Raw genomic sequence first — 20,486 nt, forward strand, 5'->3', positions numbered from 1 at the left:
CACTACTTACATGGTTCAGATGCCTAGCAAAATGTACAATGATGAAATTAATACATTATTCTTTCTCTGAAGAAACTTAGTTTCATGAAGGGAGGAAGAAATGATAAAGTTGTTTTAAAATGAGAATTTCAGTGAATGTCTATATTGAAACGGGTGCTGAGATGGGCTATAGAGTGAGAGGAATTTTATATTAAAGTTTCTTCATTTATTAATATCTAAAAATGGCTTTAAGCTCCATATATTAAGAGTAATGATGTACATAGAAAAAGGACTGGGAGGAAACAGCAAAATACTGCTTTTATTTGTGCGGATGGGCAGATAGATTACAGGTAATTTGGTTTCTTGTACATTTTGTATTTCCCAAATTTCAAATTCTGAAATTTTTATAGGTTAAAAAAGAAATAAAAGACCATATATTTTCTATTAAGAGTTTGATTTACCATATTGAATGAAAGTGAATTGGTTAATAAATTTCCAGTGGAATTTTGGTATTGAAAAAGATCTTGGAAATTATTTAACCTTTCCAATGTAGTGATCTCCTTTATATTAATATTTTCTGTTTTAATAAAAAAAATTAGTGTGTTGAACAGAGATTACTAGGATAGGTTGAGTGTTTACAGTGAGATCTAGAGGTACTGTTATTATTGAATGCTTTTATTTTATTATTGAGAAGTAATAATGATACATGCTCTATAAGTGCTGTGCTGGAACTGTTCTAGCCTTTTTATTTATTTATTTTATTTTAATTTTATTTTTTTACAGGGACAGAGAGAGAGTTAGAGAGAGGGATAGACAGGGACAGACAGACGGGAATGGAGAGAGATGAGAAGCATTAATCATCAGTTTTTTTGTTGCGAGACCTTAGTTGTTCATTGATTGCTTTCTCACATGTGCCTTGACTGCGGGCCTTCAGCAGACTGAGTACCTTGCTCGAGCCAGTGACCTTGGGTCCAAGCTGGTGAGCTTTTGCTCAAACAAGATGAGCCCGCGCACAAGTTGGCGACCTCAGGGTCTCGAACCTGGGTCCTCGGCATCCCAGTTCGATGCTCTATCCACTGCACCACTGCCTGGTCAGGCTGTTCTAGTCTTTTTACATATGATTTGAACCCCCAGGAACTCTGTTGGTTTTTATAATTTCTGTTTTATGGATGAGGAAGTACAGGGTTAGAAAAATGAGGTGCTATGCTTTAAGCTTTCATAGATGATATATGTTGAAGGTGGTTTGTTCATGCTCTTTCCACCAGACCTATTTGGGGACCTACTATTTATTCTTCATCAAGTAGTCACCTTTTCCCTAAAAAACACACAGTCTTCTTTTACACACCACACATTTTAAGCCCTATTTGCTGCTCATATATTATTATTTAGAGACACCAGTATAAGAGTTGAGTTTGCATGTCTAATTCTAGGAACCCCGTAATTGATTCATAATAGGTGCTCAGTGAATGGCATGATGCTTTCCAAAGTGGAACTCATTAGTGTCTTTCATTCCCTGTATCCTATTTCTGTGGATGGCATCTCCATTACCGGCAACCTATCTCCTTCCTTTAACAGTTCCAAGGTTATTTTATGTTTTCTTATTTGTAGGCTCATATTTCTTGCTAGGACATTTATAGTAGTCTTTTGACTGGTTTTCTGTGCCCTCTCCCCCATTTTCTTCTGGCTATTTTTAAAAAAGATTTTATTCATTTTAGAGAGAGAAGAGAGACAGAGAGAATGGGGGGTGGATGGAGGAGCAAGATACATCAACTCCCATATGTGCCTTGACCAGGCAAGCCTGGGGTTTTGAATGGCAACATCGGTGTTCCAGGTCGACACTTTACAACTGCTCCACCACAGGTTAACCTCCTCTGGCTATTTTTTATGCTGCTGCCAATTTGATATTTTTGAAGACAAATCTGCTTATGTCTCATCCTTGCCTAAATTTTTTTTTTGCTTTTCATTTGCTTTTATTTATTTATTTTTATTATTATTATTTTTTCTTTTTTGTATTTTCTGAAGCTGGAAACAGGGAGAGACAGACAGACTCCTGCATGCGCCCGACCGGGATCCACCCGGCACCCCCACTAGGGGGCGAAGCTCTGCCCACCAGGGGACGATGCTCTGCCCCTCCGGGGTGTCGCTCTGTTCCGACCAGAGCCACTCTAGGGCCTGGGGCAGAGGCCAAGGAGCCATCCCCAGCGCCCAGGCCATCCCCGCTCCAATGGAGCCTCGCTGCGGGAGGGGAAGAGAGAGACAGAGAGGCAGGAGAGGGGGAGGGGTGGAGAAGCAGATGGGCGCTTCTCCTGTGTGCCCTGGCTGGGAATCGAACCCGGGACTTCTGCACGCCAGGCCGACGCTCTACCACTGAGCCAACTGGCCAGGGCCACTTTTATTTTATTTTTAATGTTTATTTTATTGACTTAAGAGAGAGAGACACAGGAACATCAATCTTATTTTGTGTGTGTGTGAAAGAGAGACAGAGATAGGGACAGACAAGCAGGGAGAGAGATGAGAAACATTAATTCTTCGTTGTGGCACCTTAGTTTCTCATTGATTGTTTCCTCATATGTGCCTTGATGGGGCAGGGGGGGCTATAGCAGACTGAGTGACCCCTTGCTCAAGCCAGCGACCTTGGGCTCAAGCTGGTGACCTCGGGGTTTCAAACCTGGGTCCTCTGCATCCCAGTCTGATGCTCTATCCACTGTGCCACTGCCTGGTCAGGCTCAATCAGTTCTTATATGTGCTCTGACCAGGGATTGAACAGGCAGTCTCTGTGCTTCTGGAAAACACTCTAATGATGGAGTCATCCAGTCAGGGCTCAATTGCTTTTAAATAATTTCCAAGCACCTCAGCATAGCATAATGTAGGCCCTGTTTTGAACCAACTTACCTCCAGTCTTTTGTTTTTCTTCCTCCTATAGTCTTTACTGGCTCTCCAGTATACTAAGTATACTCCAGCAAATACTAAGCTATACTGAAGTATTTTTAACTTTCTGAACATACATGCTATTTTTATAGTTTGTGCATTCCTCAGCATAATAATTTTGCTGTTTTTATTTGGATAGATTCTTTAGCATTTTTATTTATTTTTTAATTTTTATTGTATTGGTTTTAGAGTGAGAGAGAGGGAGGGAAAGACAGGAACCTTGATCTGCCTCCTGTATGTGCCCCAACCGGGGATTGAACTGGCAACCTCTGTGCCTCAGGAGGATGCTCTAACCAACCGAGCTATCAGGCCAAGGCTGTGCAGATTTTGCATTCATATAGCCACTCCCTCATCTTTCAGACTTCAACTAAAGTATTCTCATCTCTGGTAACCTTCCCCTTTAACTACCTCCCTCTTGACGTAAAGGTTGGTAGCCATCTTTTGGTGCCACTGTCATGTTTGGTATACATCTAATTGAAGCATTCAACTCTGTGTGTTGTAAGTTTTTTATTCTTCTTCACCATTGGGTGCTAGGAAGCTGTTTTGGTAAAGATAATTGGGCTTAAGTCTAGACCTACTGAATCTAAATATCCATTGATGAGATGTAGTTCATGCTTTTTTTTGTTTTGAGAGAGAGAAAGGAAGGGAGAGAGGAGATAGATGAGAATCATTAACTCCTAGTTCTTTCACTTTAGTTGTTGATTGATTACTTCTCATATGTGCCTTGACTGGGGTGCTCAGGCCAAGCCAATGATCCTTTGTGTTCAAACCAGTGACCCTGTGCTCAAGCTAGTTGAGCCTGCACTCAAGCCGGCGACCTCGGGATTTCCAGGCTGAGACCTCAGTGTTTCAGGTTGATGGCTCTATCCACTGCATCACTACCAGTCAAGCTTTTTTTCACCCAGTTCATGTAATTTTCTTATTTTTTAAATTAAACAAATGTTTATTTTAATGATTTTACAGATAGGAAGAGAAAGAGCAAGAGAGAGACAGGAAGATCAATCTGTACCTGCATGTGCCCTGACAAGGAATCAAGCTGGCAACCTCTGTGCTTTGGGACAAAGCTCTAACCCAGTGGTCCCCAATCCCCGGTCCGCAGACCGGTATCGATCCGTGGGCCATTTGGTACTGGTCCGCAGAGAAAGAATAAATAACTTACATTATTTCCATTTTATTTATATTTAAGTCTGAACGATGTTTTATTTTTAAAAAATGACCAAATTCCCTCTGTTACATCTGTCTAAGACTCACTCTTGATGCTTGTCTCGGTCATGTGATTCATTTATCCATCCCACCCTAAAGGCCGGTCCATGAAAATATTTTCTGACAATAAACCAGTCCGTGGCCCAAAAAAGGTTGGGGACCACTGCTCTAACCAACTGAACTATCCGGCGAGGGCCATGTAATTTTTTTTTTTAAAGATTTTACTTACTGATTTTAGAGGAAGGTGGCAGGGTGTTTGCTTCTTGTATGTGCCTTGACAGGGCAAGCCAGGGGTTTCAAACTGGCAACCTGAGCATCTCAGGTCAACACTTTATCCACTACAACAGCACAGGTCAGGCAATAGTTCATGTAATTTTTAAAAAGCACTCCCTGGTGGCCCTGGCGAGGTAATTCAGTTGATTAGAGTGTCATCCCAATACACCAAGGTTGTGGGTTTGATCTTCTGTCCAGATCAGGGTACATACAGGGATCAACCAATGATTGCACAAATAAGTGGAACAACAAATCAATGTTTTACTCCCTCCCTACCTCCCTCCCTCCCTCCCTCTCTCCATCTCTGTCCTCTTCCTCTCTTTCTCTCTAAAATCAATCAATTAAAAAATAAAAGGCACTCCTTAGTGATCCTCATCTGTACCTTGGTTAAGACCCACTGTGATGGTTTCTCTTGAAGAATCTTTCAGCCTTGTGTCTCTAGCACCTGGCAAATAGTATGTACCTCATAAATGATGAATGAATATATTATGTCATCAGGGCATATTGAGAGACTTATTGAGTGGAGTGTATCATTTTGAAAACCATTAAGATGTTATTTTGAATTGATAGGTTTGAGGTGGGACAGAATGTAGGGTCTTGAATACTGAGAGGCTTTTGGATCTGAAGGTAAGGAGGAGCCAATAAGCATTTTTGAAGGGTTACATTACATTTTTAAAGTAATTGCTGTCAGTTCTGGTTTTATGCTTTTTTTTGAGTTGCCCTTTTATTTTATCAGGGGGTGGGAGGAATAGAGATGAGAAGCATCAACATGTAGTTGCATCACTTTAGTTTGTTCATTGATTGCTTCTCATACGTGCCTTGATGAGGGTTGGGGGTGATCCAACCCAACCAGTCATCCCTTGCTTAAGCCAGTGACTTTGGCAAGCCAGCGACCATGGGATCATGTCTGTGATCCCACGCTCCAGCCAGAGACGCTGCACCCAAGCTGGTGAGCCTGCACTCAAGCCTTTTGAGCTCACAGCTTAAGCCAGCAACCTCAAGGTTTCAATCCTAGGTCCACAGTGTCCCAGGTTGACGCTCTATCCACTGCGCCACCGTCTGGTCAGGCAAGCAGCTGGTGTGTTTTTTTTTGGGTTTTGTTTTGTTTTGTTTTTACGGAGACAGAGAGTCAGAGAGATGGATAGACAGGGACAGACAGACAGGAATGGAGAGATGAGAAGCATCAATCATTAGTTTTTTGTTGTGCATTGCGATACCTTAGTTGTTCATTGCTTTCTCATATGTGCCTTGACCGCGGGCCTTCAGCAGACCGAGTGACCCCTTGTTCGAGCCAGCGACCTTGGGCTCAAGCTGATGAGCTTTTGCTCAAACCAGATGAGCCGGCGCTCAAGCTGGTAACCTCGGGGTCTCGAACCTCGGTCCTCTGCATCCCAGTCCGACACTCTATCCACTGCGCTACCGCCTGGTCAGGCAGCAGCTGTTATTTTTTTTAAAAAAGATTTTATTTATTTATTATTTTTTTAGAGAAGGGGGAGAGGGGGAGGGGAGGAGCAGGAAGCTTCAACTCCCATATGTGCCTTGACTGGGCAAACCCAGGGTTTCGAACCAGCGACCTCAGCGTTCCAGGTTGACGCTTTATCCAATGCGCCACCACAGGTCAGGCCACAGCTGTTATTTTTTAATGGGAGAGAATGAACATGTTTTTCTTTTACTTTTAAATACAATCTTAAACATTATTCCACAGCATCTATAGTCTCCAAGTTGAAAACCTAATAAATTTGCTATAGCAAAAGTCCCTTTCAACCTCAAGAGGGTAAAAGTCCATGTTTCATGACCTCACAGTACTTATAAGTCAACCGGTTAAGAAACTAAAAGATATAGTAGCTGTTCTGCTGTTCTTAAAAAGGAGCAAATGAAGGTTTACTCTTTGTATAACATGAGGTGGGATTTTGTAGAGAATTAAATCATACAAATTAACCCTTTGAGTAGTGAGTTTTTTTCATGCTCACTGACCCCTGGGAGTTGAGGTTTTTTTTTTCTTCAAAATACGAAATTAGTTCCAGTTACAGAGTTTAATAACCAGTTTATGGAAACAAGAAGAACATACATTGTCTTTCTTAAATGTTACCTTACTCATTTTTAAAATAAAGATTTTTGTACGGTTGTACTCTGGATGGTCAGGAGGCATGAGAATGTACATGAACGTTCATACTACTCAAAGGGTTAATACATATTAGTGCTTAAAAAATTTTTATTAAGTTCTGCCTGTTCCCTAATTTTTTTTTTTTTAAGTGTGGTGGGGGAGGAGAGAGATGAGAGGGAAACATTGATCTGTTCCTATATGTCCTGTGACCTGGGATGGAACCCACAATCTTTGCATATTGGGAGGATGCTATAACCAACCAAGCTATCCAACCAGGGTATTTTTTTTGTTCATTTTAATTTTTTTTTTTTAATTTTTATTTATTTTACAGAGACAGAGAGAGAGAGAGGGTAGATAGGGACAGACAGACAGGAATGGAGAGCATGAGAAGCATCAATCATCAGTTTTTCGTTGCGACACCTTAGTTGTTCATTGATTGCTTTCTTATATGTGCCTTGACCACGGGCCTTCAGCAAACTGAGTAACAACCCCTTGCTCAAGCCAGCCATCTTGGGTCCACGCTGGTGAGCTTTTGCTCAAACCAGATGAGCCCATGCTCAAACTGGTTACCTCGGGGTCTCGAACCTGGGTCTTTCCACATCCCAGTCCAACGCTTTATCCACTGTGCTACCGCCTGGTCAGGCTTATTTTAATTTTATTGATTCCAGAGAGAGGAAGGGGGAGAGAGAGAGAGAGAGAGAGAGAGACACACATTGATTTGTTGTTTCACTTATTTATGCATTCATTTGTTAATTCTGGTTTGTGTCCCCTGACTGGGGATGGAGCCCACAACCTTGGCATATTGGGACAACACTCTGACCAACTTAACTACCTTGTTAGGGCTTATTGGTTGGTTTTTGTATATGCCCTGATCGGAGCATACCCACAACCCTGGCCTATTAGGATGACTAACTGAGCTACTGGGCCAGGGCATCTTTCTACTTTCTAAACCAGTGGTTCTCAACCTTTCTAATGCCGTGACCCCGCAATACAGTTCCTCATGTTGTGGTGACCACAAACCAAAAAATAATTTTGGTGGCTACTTCATAACTGTAATTTTGCTACAGTTATGATTCGGAATATAAATACCTGATATGCATTATGTATTTTCCGGTGGCTTTAGGCGACCCCACCAGGGTCGCAACCCACAGGTTGAGAACTGCTGTTCTAAACTGTTTCTTTTATGTCTTGGAAGTGGTAACATTTTTACATAAGATGTATATGTTTTGGTAGTCTGGTAGCAAAATTAACTTAGTTACAGTTTATCATTTAGTCTGTTAGTCATCCTAGCAGAATGCCATCAGTATATTAGATAATCTGTAACTTTCATCGTGTTTACTTTAATTGCTAAAGCTAGTAGCAATTTTAATGATAAATAAAAAAATTGCAAGTGCAGCCTAATCCTGGCTGCTGTGGTGACTTCATTCTCTCCCTTTCTCCCCTTCATATCCTCTCCCACCCCCTCCTGCCCTCATCACAGGATAGAGTATAAAAATGGAGTAGTTAGTGATCTGCAACAACTATTTAACCCAGTTTTTTTTATGTTTGTCTGTGATGAGAATATAGAAGTAGTAAAGGGTATACAGGTCTGAATTTGAATTCCACTTCTCATCTTTATTAGCTTTATGACTTTGGACAAATTACTCTTGGTTTCCCCATGCATAAAATATAGGTTTTTTGTTTAAATTTCCATTGATTTGAGAGAAAGAGAAGCGTCAACTCATTGTTGCGCTTGGTTGTTCCATTTAGTTGTGCACTTATTGGTTGCTTCTCATATGTGCCCTGACTGGGGATCAAATCCATGACCTCAGTGTGCCAGGAGGATACTTTGTCCACTAAACTACCTGGTTGAGCATCCTATATGTAAAATGGAATAATGTCTGTTTTGCAGGACAGTGCCTTGAAACTCAGCAAATGCTGGTATTTAATGTTACTGACAGTGAATGGAAAATTCATAATTAAGATAATGTAGTAGAATTTGCAGCCAGTTAAGCCATAAATAGCTTTTTGGTTGTTTTCCCTCTCGTAATCAAGAGGAGTGATGATTTATGTTTTATTTGAGCAACATAATAACTTTTTGCTTTTCTTACCAAATAGAGATAAGAGTACCTGCATTTTCAGATCATTAAGACTATTAAGGAGATCATGATAAAGCATATAAAGAATTTATAGGACAGGGCTGGGCATGAAGTAAGTCTCAGTGAATATTGTTGTTTTGTTCGTAATACAGATATATAGTGAAGCAGAAGATGCTGAGGTACAAGCTTACTAGGTTTTTTCCCCTTAATGATTACATTAAAATTAGGTTAATTCTCTGCCTGACCTGTGGTGGCGCAGTGGATAAAGCGTCGACCTGGAAATGCCGAGGTCGCCGGTTCGAAACCCTGGGCTTGCCTGGTCAAGGCACATATGGGAGTTGATGCTTCCTGCTCCTCCCCCTTCTCTCTCTCTCTCTCTCTCTCTCTCTCTCCCCCCCTCCTCTCTAAAAAAAAATGAATAAATAAATAAATAAAAATTAAAAAAAAAATAAAATACTTAAAAAAATTAGGTTAATTCTCATATTTCATTTCTTATTATTGCTCAAGTTTCTCTTGCTTTTGCTTGCCTTTTTTTCACTGGTATCTCCTCCTTGTAATGGTTTTTGGCACCAACTCTTTTCCTTATATTGTTCTGTATCTATGTTTGTGAAGTGAAGCCATCAAGATCTAGATTTGCTTGTGCAAAAAATCTTCCAGTTAACCTGTGGTGGTGCAGTGGATAAAGCGTCGACCTGGAAATGATGAGGTCGCCTGTTCGAAACCCTGGGCTTGACTGGTCAAGGCACATATGGGAGTTGATGCTTCCAGCTCCTCCCCCCTTCTCTCTCTCCCTCTCTCTCCTCTCTCTCTCTCTCTCTCTCTCTCTCTGTCTCTCCCTCTCCTCTCTAAAATGAATAAATAAAAAAAAATAAATTTTGGCCCTGGCCGGTTGGCTCAGCGGTAGAGCGTCGGCCTGGCGTGTGGGGGACTCGGGTTCGATTCCCGGCCAGGGCACATAGGAGAGGCGCCCATTTGCTTCTCCACCCCTCCCCCTCCTTCCTCTCTGTCTCTCTCTTCCCCTCCCGCAGCCAAGGCTCCATTGGAGCAAAGATGGCCCGGGCGCTGGGGATGGCTCCTTGGCCTCTGCCACAGGTGCTAGAGTGGCTCTGGTCGTGGCAGAGCGACCCCCCGGAGGGGTAGAGCATCGCCCCCTGGTGGGCAGAGCGTTGCCCCTGGTGGGCGAGCCAGGTGGATACTGGTTGGGCGCATGCGGGAGTCTGTCTGACTGTCTCTCCCCGTTTCCAGCTTCAGAAAAATACAAAAAAAAAAAAAAATCTTCCATGAGAGCAAAGAAAGATAGGTGTGGAGGAGAAAAGTGCCTGACAATTTGGATTCAGAGGTTAGGAAATAAGTATTCTGGTGAAGGCAGTTTCAGTCTCAAGGTATAGAAATCTGTTCTAGTTCACAGAAATTCAGGGCATTAAATTAAAGACCAGTGATTCTTTCTGAACCCCAGAACAGGAAAAGACTTATCTGGGACTCCTGGGCACTGGGAGGCTTTCTCTTTCCATAGGAGTTCCATAATCTCTGTCTCTTTTTTTCAGTGCATTCTTTTTATTGATTTTTAGAGAGAGGAAGTGGGGGAGAAAGAAACATTGATTTATTCTACTAAGTTAGGTATTTATTGGTTAATTCTTGAATGTGTCCTGACTTGAGATCTTTTTGGTGTTGATTGTCTTCTTATTCACTAGGTTATACTTGACCCACAATGACAGCCACATCTGCTAGGTCTTTCGGAAATTTCCATTTATTTCTCCATAGCTATTTGGCCCAAATATTAAGAGAGGAATCTGATTTGTTGGATTATCATCTGATTTGGACAGATTATCATCCTCCCCGCTTAGGTACAAGGGGAATACTTTTGCTGTAGTTGTTTGTGGCCAGAGGCTGAGAATTACGAAGTTTCCCCTTTCTAGGCAGGAGTCTCGAAACATGTCTGTTACAAAAAATAATGAAGTGTTGATTTGTTGAATTTTGTTTTTCCAAGTGTAGTATGTAACTCTGAGTTACTCTATTTTTTTTTTAATTTTAATTTAAAATTTTTGTATTTTTCTGAAGTGAAAAACAGGAGGAGGCAGACAGATAGACTCCGCATGCGCCTGACTGGGATCTACCTGGCATACCTACCAGGGGGTGATGCTCGGCCCCTCTGGAGTGTTGCTCTGCTGCAATCAGAGCCATCCTAGCACCTGAGGTAGGGGCCATGGAGCCATCCTCAGCGCCAGGGCCAACTTTGCTCCAATGGAGCCTTGGCTGCGGGAGGGGAAGAGAGAGATAGAAAGGAGGGGGAAAGGATGGAGAAGCAAATGGGTGCTGCTCCTGTGTGCCCTGGCCGGGAATAGAACCCAGGACTTCCACACGCTGGGCCGATGCTCTACCGCTGAGCCAACTGGCCATGGCAAGTTACCCTATTTTAAAATATAAACTTTGAGTGTTATTTAATAAATAACAATTTAGTGATACCCTTGAGTTCAACTTTGGCTCTTTTGTACAAGGAATAGAGATTTGGTTTCACTGGCTCAAGTAAAAGGATATTGTAAAGACACAGTGAGCAATGATGGGACAGTAATTCAAGGACAGGAATGCTAGCAAAGTAAAGCCAAGTAAGTACTAAATCAGAATGCTATCAACACTTCATTTTTTTTTTAGATCTTTTATTCTTGATGGTCTACCATGGTATCTGCTTTATTTTGTTCTTTGAAGTTTAGTGTTCAATAGTATCTGCTTGAAAAACGGATTCATTATAATTCATAAAGTATTTGGATCATTAACTTCTTACTTTGGGTTCATTTGTGCCTAAGTTACAATTTTTTCTTTGACTGCAGTGTTTGCTGGCAAAAAGAGAGATAAAAATAGAGATGTAGGAGGAGAATCAGAAGACCATAGTATGGCAGTCAAGGAATGTAGGAATTTTATTTTTTTATTTTAAAATTATTTTTATTTATTCATTTTAGAGAAGAGAGAGAGAGAAGAGGGGAGCAGCAGGAAGTATCAACTCCCATTATGTGTCTTGACCGGGCAAGCCCAGGGTTGGTTGGTTGGTTGGTTGGTTTTTTTGTGGCAGAGACAGAGAGAGTCAGAGAGAGGGACAGATAGGGACAGACAGGAAGGGAGAGAGATGAGAAACATCAGTTCTTCATTGCGGTTCCTTAGTTGTTCATTGATTGATTTCTCATATGCGCCTTGACCAAGGGGCTACAGCAGACCAAGTGACCCCTTGATCGAGCCAGCGACCTTGGGCTCAAGCTGGTGAGCTTTTGCTCAAACCAGATGAGCCCGCGCTCAAGCTGGCGACCTGGGGGTCTTGAACCTGGGCCTTCCACATCCCAGTCCGATGTTCTATCTACTGCGCCACCACCTGGTCAGGCAAGCCCAGGGTTTTGAACCAGCAACCTCAGCATTCCAGGTCGTTGCTTGATCCACTGCGCCACCACAGGTCAGGCAGAATGAAGGAATTTTAGAAGGTGACTTTATTGAGATTATTTTTAACAAAATGAGAACTGAAAAGACATGGGCTTGAGTCAGCAATGATTTCCTTTTTTTTTTTTTTCTGAATCGATGAGAATGGAGAATAGAACTTTCTCTGAATTGATTATTTAGTTGGGAATTGAGAATAGGAAGAATGGATGTAATTTATTTTAGAAAGTAAGTTAAATGTTCATATAATCTAGATACTTCTAATATATTGATTATAAAAATGCCAAAATAAAGCCTCTTGCTGCCTTTGTCCTCCCTGGCCCCCTCTCCCCTTCTAGGAATGAGCAAAGCATATCTTTTTTTTTTTTTTTTTTTGTATTTTTCTGAAGTTGGAAACGGGGAAGCAGTCAGACAGACTCCCGCATGCGCCCGACTGGGATCCACCCGGCATGCCCACCAGGGGGCGATGCTCTGCCCCTCTGGGGTGTCGCTCTGTTGCAACCAGAGCCATTCCGGTGTCTGAGGCAGAGGCCATAGAGCCATCCTCAGCGCCTGGGCCAGCTTTGCTCCAATGGAGCCTTGGCTGCGGGAGGGGAAGAGAGAGACAGAGAGGAAGGAGAGAGGGAGGGGTGGAGAAGCAGATGGGCGCTTCTCCTGTGTGCCCTGGCCTGGAATCAAACCCGGGACTCCTGCACGCCAGGCCGACGCTCTACCACTGAGCCAACTGACCAGGGCTGAGCAAAGCATATCTTGTACTGAGAGTGGAGGAGGCATTTCAGTAGCTTAAAGAGAATACTCTGTGAAGGGGATATAGTTGAGGACATATATAGTGAGTTGGATATTTTGTCTCTCATTTAATAGTTATAAGAAGCCCATTATCTCAGTTTTATATATGTGGAAACAGTAAAGTGTGTATCATTCGTTGGTGGTTCTGATAAGTACAGTATATATGGGGCATTGGGTATTGTAAGTAGGGCTTCTCAAGGGGTGATGGATAGGGTAGGCACTTTAGAATATTTCTTAAAGGTTTGTGATGTTTTTGCTTAATTTTCCAAATGTTATTTATAGTTTTGAGTTTATCTGTTTTGATTTTATAACTTTCTGTGTGGTAAAGCACCAACTTAATTTGCTAAATTATGGTTCTAGTTAGGACAGAATCCCTTTAGAAGCCAAGTGTTGAGGCTTACAAAACAAAGTTCTGAGATCTAGGATATGGAAGGCAAACTCAGAAGCATAGGTAATAAGTGGATGATATCATTGGGTAGCATGAAGCAGGGGTCCCCAAACTGCGGCCCCCTGAGGCCATTTATCCGGCCCCGCCGCACTTCCGGAAGGGGCACCTCTTCCATTGGTGGTCAGTGAGTACTGTATGTGGTGGCGCCGCAAAGCGCAGCGTCACTCCCGTACAGTACTACTTCCGGTGACGCGGGATGCATGCGTCACGGCTCCAGAAGCGCGTCATATCACTTGTTACGGCTAGCAGTGACAAATATGGAACCGGACATTGACCATCTCATTAGCCAAAAGCAGGCCCATAGTTCCCATTGAAATACGGGTCAGTTTGTTGATTTAAATTTACTTGTTCTTTATTTTAAATATTGTATATGTTCCCGTTTTGTTTTTGTTTTTTTTACTTTAAAATAAGATATGTGCAGTATGCATAGGGATTTGTTCATAGTTTTTTCTTATAGTCCGGCCCTCCAACGGTCTGAGGGACAATGAATTGGCACCCTGTGTAAAATGTTTGGGGACCCCTGGTATGAAGAGAGAATATAGAGGTAGGTCAGGCACTGAAGTGATCATCTTGCTTTTACTCTTTAATAATAAAGGAAGTGGGAGATGTCTTTATGTGGAGAGACAACAATAAAGTAAAGTCCTGGATGGACATGAGAAAGTTATATTTTGGCAAGTAGCATAAAGAGAAAAATAGGAAATAATTTTGTGAAAACAAAGGTAGATAAGATCAATTACTGGGAGTCTTTTAACAAAAGTGAAGGAGGTCCTGGCTGCTTGGCTCAGTGGTAGAGCATTTGCCTGGCATGTGGATGTCCCAGGTTTGATTCCTAGTCAGGGCACACAAAAGCAACCATCTGCTTCTCCACCCCTCCCCCTTCCCCTTCTCTCCTTCTTTTCCTTTCTCCCTCTCCCCCTCACTCTTCCCCTTCTCTCCTTCTTTTCCTTTCTTCTTCTCCCTCTCCCCCTCTCCCTATCTTCTCTCCTCCTCTCTCCCCCCTCTTCCATAGCGATAGCTCGATTGATTTGAGTGAGTTGGCTTTGGGTGCTGAGGATGGCTCTGTGGCTTCTCCTTCAGGTGCTAAAAATAGCTCAGTTACTGAGCAGTGGAGCAACACTCAGGATGGGCTGAGCATCACCCCATAGGGGGCTTACCAGGTGGGTCCTGGTCAGGGCACATGTGAGAGTCTGCCTCTCTGCCTCCCCTGTTCTCAATTAAAAAAAAAAGGTGAAGGAGCCCTGGCCAGATAGCTGGTTAGAGCATCATCCTGAAGTACAGAGATTGCCAGTTTGATCCCTGGTCATGTCACATATGGGAACAGCGCAATGTTCCTGTGTGTGTATGTGTCTCTCTCTCCCACCCCCCTTCCTCTCTTGAGAAATTAATAAATAAAAATTTTAAAAAGTGAAGGAGTCTGACTTGGGTATTGCAGTGGATAAAGCTTCGACCTGGAATGCTAAGGTGGCTGGTTTGAAACCCTGGGCTTGTCTAATCAAGGCACATATGGGAGTTGATACTTCCTGCTCCTTCTCTCCTCTCTCTCTCCTTCCTCTCTAAAATAAATAAATAAATAAATAAATAAATAAATAAATAATAAAAAGTGAAGGAATTAGTAAGTAGAAAGGGGAGTTTGAATACAAGAACTTGAAAAGATTATTCTTTCTTAATGGGAACATTTGCTCTGATTATAATTTGCAGCTAGCTTTTCAGCTTTATGATAAAGTCTTTTGTTACCTGCCTATAATATTTCTTACTGTTCTGTCTTCATTCTCTGATTTCTCCTGATTCCTGAACATCTTCTGATCATTAGTTTTGTTTCCCAGGAAGAATTTTGTCTGGAGAATCTGCCTGGTGTTGACCATACTAGGTGTAGCTTTCATTTTAAGCAATAAGTTCCTTAATAGTTAAAAACAGTTTTGTGAGAATGATTTCTTTTGTGTGTGTAGTCAACTATGGACAAATGGTTTAAAGTGAGGCTGCTCTTCAACAGTCCTCTACAGGGGGAGGGAGTAGTACACAGAGGTAGGTGAGTAGAGGGAGACTTCCCTCAAAAGGGAGGGCTGAAGGTGAAGAGAAGAGCTAGAGAGAGTGAGAGAGGAGACCTGAGAGAGTGAGCTAGTGAGCAAATAAGTGGTGGGAGAGAATGATGGGTGGGAAGATATAATAGAAGGGAATGGAAATTGCTCCAATGGGAGGATGGGCGTATTTTGAAGCTAGGAGGAGGAGACAGTGGAAAGCAAAGACTAGACCAAGAGAGCATACTCATCAAAGCCCACAGCAGAAACAGAAGGCAGTTTTCTCTGGGGGTAGGAAATTCCTGTGGCTGCCAGGAGACAGATTGGTGATGAAGAAAGGACCTTGCTCTTTATTATTATTATTTTAGATTTTACTTATTGATTTAAGAGAGAGAAAGGTAGTGGGGAGGAGTGGGAAGCATCAGCTCTCATAGTTGCTTCTTGTATGTGTTTTGACTGGGCAAGCTGGTTTTGAACCAGCAACCTCAGTAGTCCAGGTTGATGCTTTATCCACTGTCCCACCACAGGTCAGGTCAGGACCTTTGCTCTTTAAATTGGAAGACCTGGATTTGATCCTAGCAGTGCTATTTAGGTCCTCCTCTTCTCTACTCAACAATGGTTGGTGAAGTCATTTCTCTGAGGCTCTGTTTTCTGATCTCTTAAATGGGAATGATCACCGTGAGAACAATGTGATGGTGATTACATAATATGCATATTGCACGTTCTGTCTTTGCTTACTCCTCCTCCTTGGGAAAGAACAGATTATTTTCCTTGGGAAAGAACAGATTTTCCAATGTTCTTGATTGAAACTATTTGCAGATTTTTGGATTTTTAAGAAATGCCTAGCTCGAGGTAAATGAATGATTATAGAGTCCTCAGAAAGAACTAGATACAGAGCTTTATGCATTTGATTAACATGCTTTGTAAATGTTAATTAATTCTGACCTGAAGGCTCAACATGATTTCATCTAACAGTTTCCAGCTAACATCCTGCTCTCATCCTCTCTCACCCCTTTATTTTTACCACATATAGTTGAGTTTATTCAGTGTGCTTACCTAAACACTTTGCAGTGTGCTCATACTTCTGTTTCAATGCCTTTCAAACTGTTTTACCACAGTAACAAGGCTTGTCACTGTCTTTGTTCTCATGGCTGAATTTCAGCTTCATTTTGAATTTTATACATTTATATATGCAGCAAGCACCCCAAACTGTTAATCAAAGTGGCACAGTGAGTGTGTCTGTCATTTGTAGCATTGTATCAGCTCTGAGTTTTGAAAATAATGTGATTTCAAACAGTGCAGCTGTATTTTTATGTGGTGTCAGTTCAGTTAAATTAAGACTATTAGATGATATACAGGCAGCATGTTAGTTAATAAAAGCCGTAAGTTGATTCCCTGAGCTATATTTTGGTTCACACTCTCCATACTCTGCCCTCTCCTGGCCTGGCTCTAGCCAGACCGTCTTTGCATTTACTCCCTGCTAGAAATTGTACAACTCCTTTGAGAAGTAGTGATAAGATGCTGGCGAGAGATTCCCGCTTCAGGCAATCAGCAGTCTTTCTCAGATAGGCAGAAGAGCGTCCTCTTTAGTAAACAAGGGACTCTACTCTAGCCCAAGGCAGCAGAGGTGTCTTTGCTGCTTATAACTGAGAGGACCAACAGACCATTGGACAGCAAACGGTTTTTGAATAGCACAAATTTGATTGTTTTGAGTAATCTGTTTCATACGTCATCCTTGATCTTAACATTACCTTGTAGTGATGACAGTGGGGATGAGTTAATTGAAGCCTAGAAAGATTGTTATGATGTGGGTAATACATTTATGATAGGTAAAGTTTGAAGTAATTCTTGTGATACATGTTATTATTTTCCCTCTGATTTTGTGATTCTAGGAGCGCCCCCCTTGCCAGATCTTCTAGTATGGAGCAATCTTGGGGTGCTGTGTTATATAGTTTACAGCACCTTTCCCTAAAGTTTATCAAAGAAATACTGGGTTAGAGCAGCTGAGTTCCCTAATTTATGTGTTCCTAGTACTATGGCGACAAGGACTATCGTCTTTGACTCAGCAGGCAGGTTTAAGTTGTATGATCATCTTCATGTGTAATTGCCCCTTGATATGTTGGTTTTTACTTATTAAATTAAAATGTATGAAAAATAGCTGACATAATTTTCATGTGATGTAATTTGCTTTTTCTTTTTCTGGATTATGTGTTTTTCATGTTTTGAAAACAAGGGAATGGGAGGGGAGAAAGCAGGGGTCATTGCTGAACTCTGATGGTGGTTAAAGGTAAGTGAATGTTTAATATCAATCACTTGAAAATTGTTACTGCTTTTGTCAATATCTGACAGCCAGCATATAAGAGCTTTACAACTGTGTTTAATGTGTACGTAAAGTTCAAGATGCTAACTTGAAACTTTTCCCTCCTCTATTCTGAACAATAGGTACGTTCTATGGATGAACTGAATCATGATTTTCAAGCACTTGCTCTGGAGGGAAGAGCGATGGGAGAGGTAAGTGAACTGGTGTGTCAGAAAAGTGGGCCTGTTTTTAGGCAAGGTTGAAGCTGTCTTTCATCAGATGTGTCCGAATCTAGTCTCCAGAAGTATGTGCTTGTTTTTCCTTGTTGCCATTCTCATGATAGGAATGGAATATTGCAGAATTTTGTCAAAATGATCTCATTATAAGAAGAAAGTTAACCTTAGCCTAATGTCTTAAAAACAAAAACAAAGCAACCAAAATAGCACAAATTTATGAGTATTAGCCAGTCAGTTCTAAACTGAGGTGTTAAAGTTTTACAAAATAATTTAATTTTATATGCATCAAATGTCTATTATACCTTTACTTCATTTTCCATTTGCTAGTGGGAGGGAGGCTTAGATTGGTTGTTAATCAGGATATGTTGATAACCTGTTTTTAGAGTAGTGCCATTTTTGAGAAAGTTGTTTAGAGCTCCATTTTGAAAAGGAAGTTGTTGGACTTCTGATGAAATAATTCCAGAAATAGAGGCCTGAGCCAGTCATCCCTTATGTATGTAGTATTCAGAAACAAGAATTTTGGTTTTTAATGTTCAAAATTTGTAAAAACAAAATTTATTATCATCCATTATCTTGATAAGGAAGATGGCCATAATTCTAAAAGAATGAGGAGAATAGATGAAGTGCAGCCGACTTCTGGTGGTTCTAGTTGTTGACAGTAAGAATGGATTAGGGATAAGATAGAACATACAGTTTTAATTGCTGAAGATGTTACAGATTCATACATTGGGGCCATTGGCTTGTGATTCTCTTGTTCTAGAGTGTTAACCTTGGGTTTTTTCTTGTTTTATTTTTTTGTGTATCTAATATTTAAAAATTCCCACATCTATTTTAGTGTTTTAAATGAAGGGATAATAGCTATATTCTGGATTATTTTTTATACCCTTCACTAAATGCATTTGTTCTTTGATTTAGCCTGTATTCTTTGATCCCAGGCACTGTTCTAGGTTCTGAGGATTCACAATTAAGATAATTCCTTTTCTGATATGTAACATATTTGTAGGCTGCCCTTGTGCTTAGATATAAAATAGTTAAACTTTTCTGATGTTTTTGGTCCTGAGATTCTTGCTTCCTTTGTTATCATTTTGTTTTCCAACTTTTCTGAATCTTCTTGTGGTCAGAGTCCAGTGTCCTGTCATCTTAGTTAGGTTCATTGGTTTTTGGTCTGTTCTTGTTTTTTCCCCAGAGCATTAGAGAAGATAGGTATGTGTTGTGCTTCCTATGCCTCCTAATATCATTCAGACAGTGTACAACAGTAAACCATAAGTACATATGTAGTTGTCGGGTAAAAATTCTGGAGCAAAGTTGAACAGAAACTTTACAGATGGATCTGATATTAAGTACAGGTTGGGAAAACCACATTTATCTTTTTCTCAAATTTCTGAGATTCTAACTTGGTTCACACCACCAAAAATTCCATCCCAGGTTTTAAAAATTAATTATGCAAAATAAAAATAATGCCCTGTTGCTGTTTTGTAAGACTGAATAATCTCTAAATATTTAATTCAAATTGAAGAATAGTGAACAGAATTCAATAGATTGTTTATTTTATTTAAATGCACTTAACAGAACTATTTTTAAAATCTTTTTTGGGGGGGGCGGTGTTCTAAAATGCCTTTTATTCTAGGTCTCCAAACCTCATCCTCATTTTTGTTAGAAATGCCATTTTTTGTTAATATGTATAGAATCCCTAAGACCTGTATTGTAACTGTGTGTAGTAAATAACTAAAAGTACTGTCCATTAGTAATATAGTGTCACTCCTTCTTTCCTCATTTTTATTCACAGAGTAATAACAGCTACCATATATTGACCATATATAAGGCAGATAAGGGATTTGCATGCTTTATCTCATCAATAACTCCAGGACAGTACTGTTATGCAGATAAGGGAAAAGGCCAGTAGAAATGAATTAATTTGCCTAGGGCAGTGGTTCTCAAACTTTTTGAAGTTGGGGTGCATTTAAAATCCTACAAATAATTGTAGGCGTAGGCGTACTATATACAAATTTCTGAGAAATATGTTATAAGTCAAATATTAAAAAAAATAAGGTCCAAGTGTGCTTTTATGGTAATTAAACGAAATAAATACGACAAAATTAAATTTATTCTGACATTAAAAAACATTTTTATGTTACATTTTTTTGAGTTATGCTTTTTAGAATTAATAGAAAAGAGGGGCTAAAAATTTAAAAATGACAAAAAAGTTATTTTTATATATATAGTTACATTCTTAGTAAGATTTAGTAAATTCGGCAGGTGCTGGTGTGAATGTGTTAAGTTTTTTCATTCTTGTGTTTATGAGAAACATGAGCCTGGTGTGTCCTAGCGATTTCTTCAATGTTTGGACATATATTTGAAAGGCAAACTCTCATTTCTTCATCAATACATTGAAGAATTCCTCTTTTTTACTCTTAATTGTGTTGAGTGCAGAAAACCTCCACCATACATATCATCTCAACTTTACACCAAACAAAGGATAGAAGAAACTTGCCTCCAGTCTTTCCAGGGAACATGGGGGGGTAGTGTAAACAATCCAGCACCACAGCTTAACAGCCTTTTGCAACCTAATCAGGCAAGTGAGGTGGAGGGTTGGGCCAACTGTCAGCTTGCAGCCAATTCCCCACATCTCTGTCCCCCAAAAATCTAAACTCTAAAACCCTTGTTGGTTTTTTGGTCCCCAACAGGCACATATTTATCTGGAACACCATAGGGCGCATCTG

General features: G+C 40.8%; 1 protein-coding gene across 16 annotated transcripts in view; it reads left to right on the plus strand.

The window, feature by feature from the left end:
- Nucleotides 1-20,486, plus strand: part of PUM1 (pumilio RNA binding family member 1) — a 146,025-nt gene that overhangs the window by 19,432 nt on the left and 106,107 nt on the right. For all 16 annotated transcript variants that reach the window (XM_066269836.1, XM_066269835.1, XM_066269838.1 and 13 more), the window contains exon 3: nt 17,674-17,742. In XM_066269836.1, the coding sequence (XP_066125933.1) occupies nt 17,674-17,742 (69 nt within the window). The remainder of the gene's footprint in view (nt 1-17,673; nt 17,743-20,486) is intronic.

Source organism: Saccopteryx bilineata, chromosome 3 (genome assembly GCF_036850765.1).
Source record: "Saccopteryx bilineata isolate mSacBil1 chromosome 3, mSacBil1_pri_phased_curated, whole genome shotgun sequence".
NCBI classification, from domain to species: Eukaryota; Metazoa; Chordata; class Mammalia; order Chiroptera; family Emballonuridae; genus Saccopteryx; species Saccopteryx bilineata.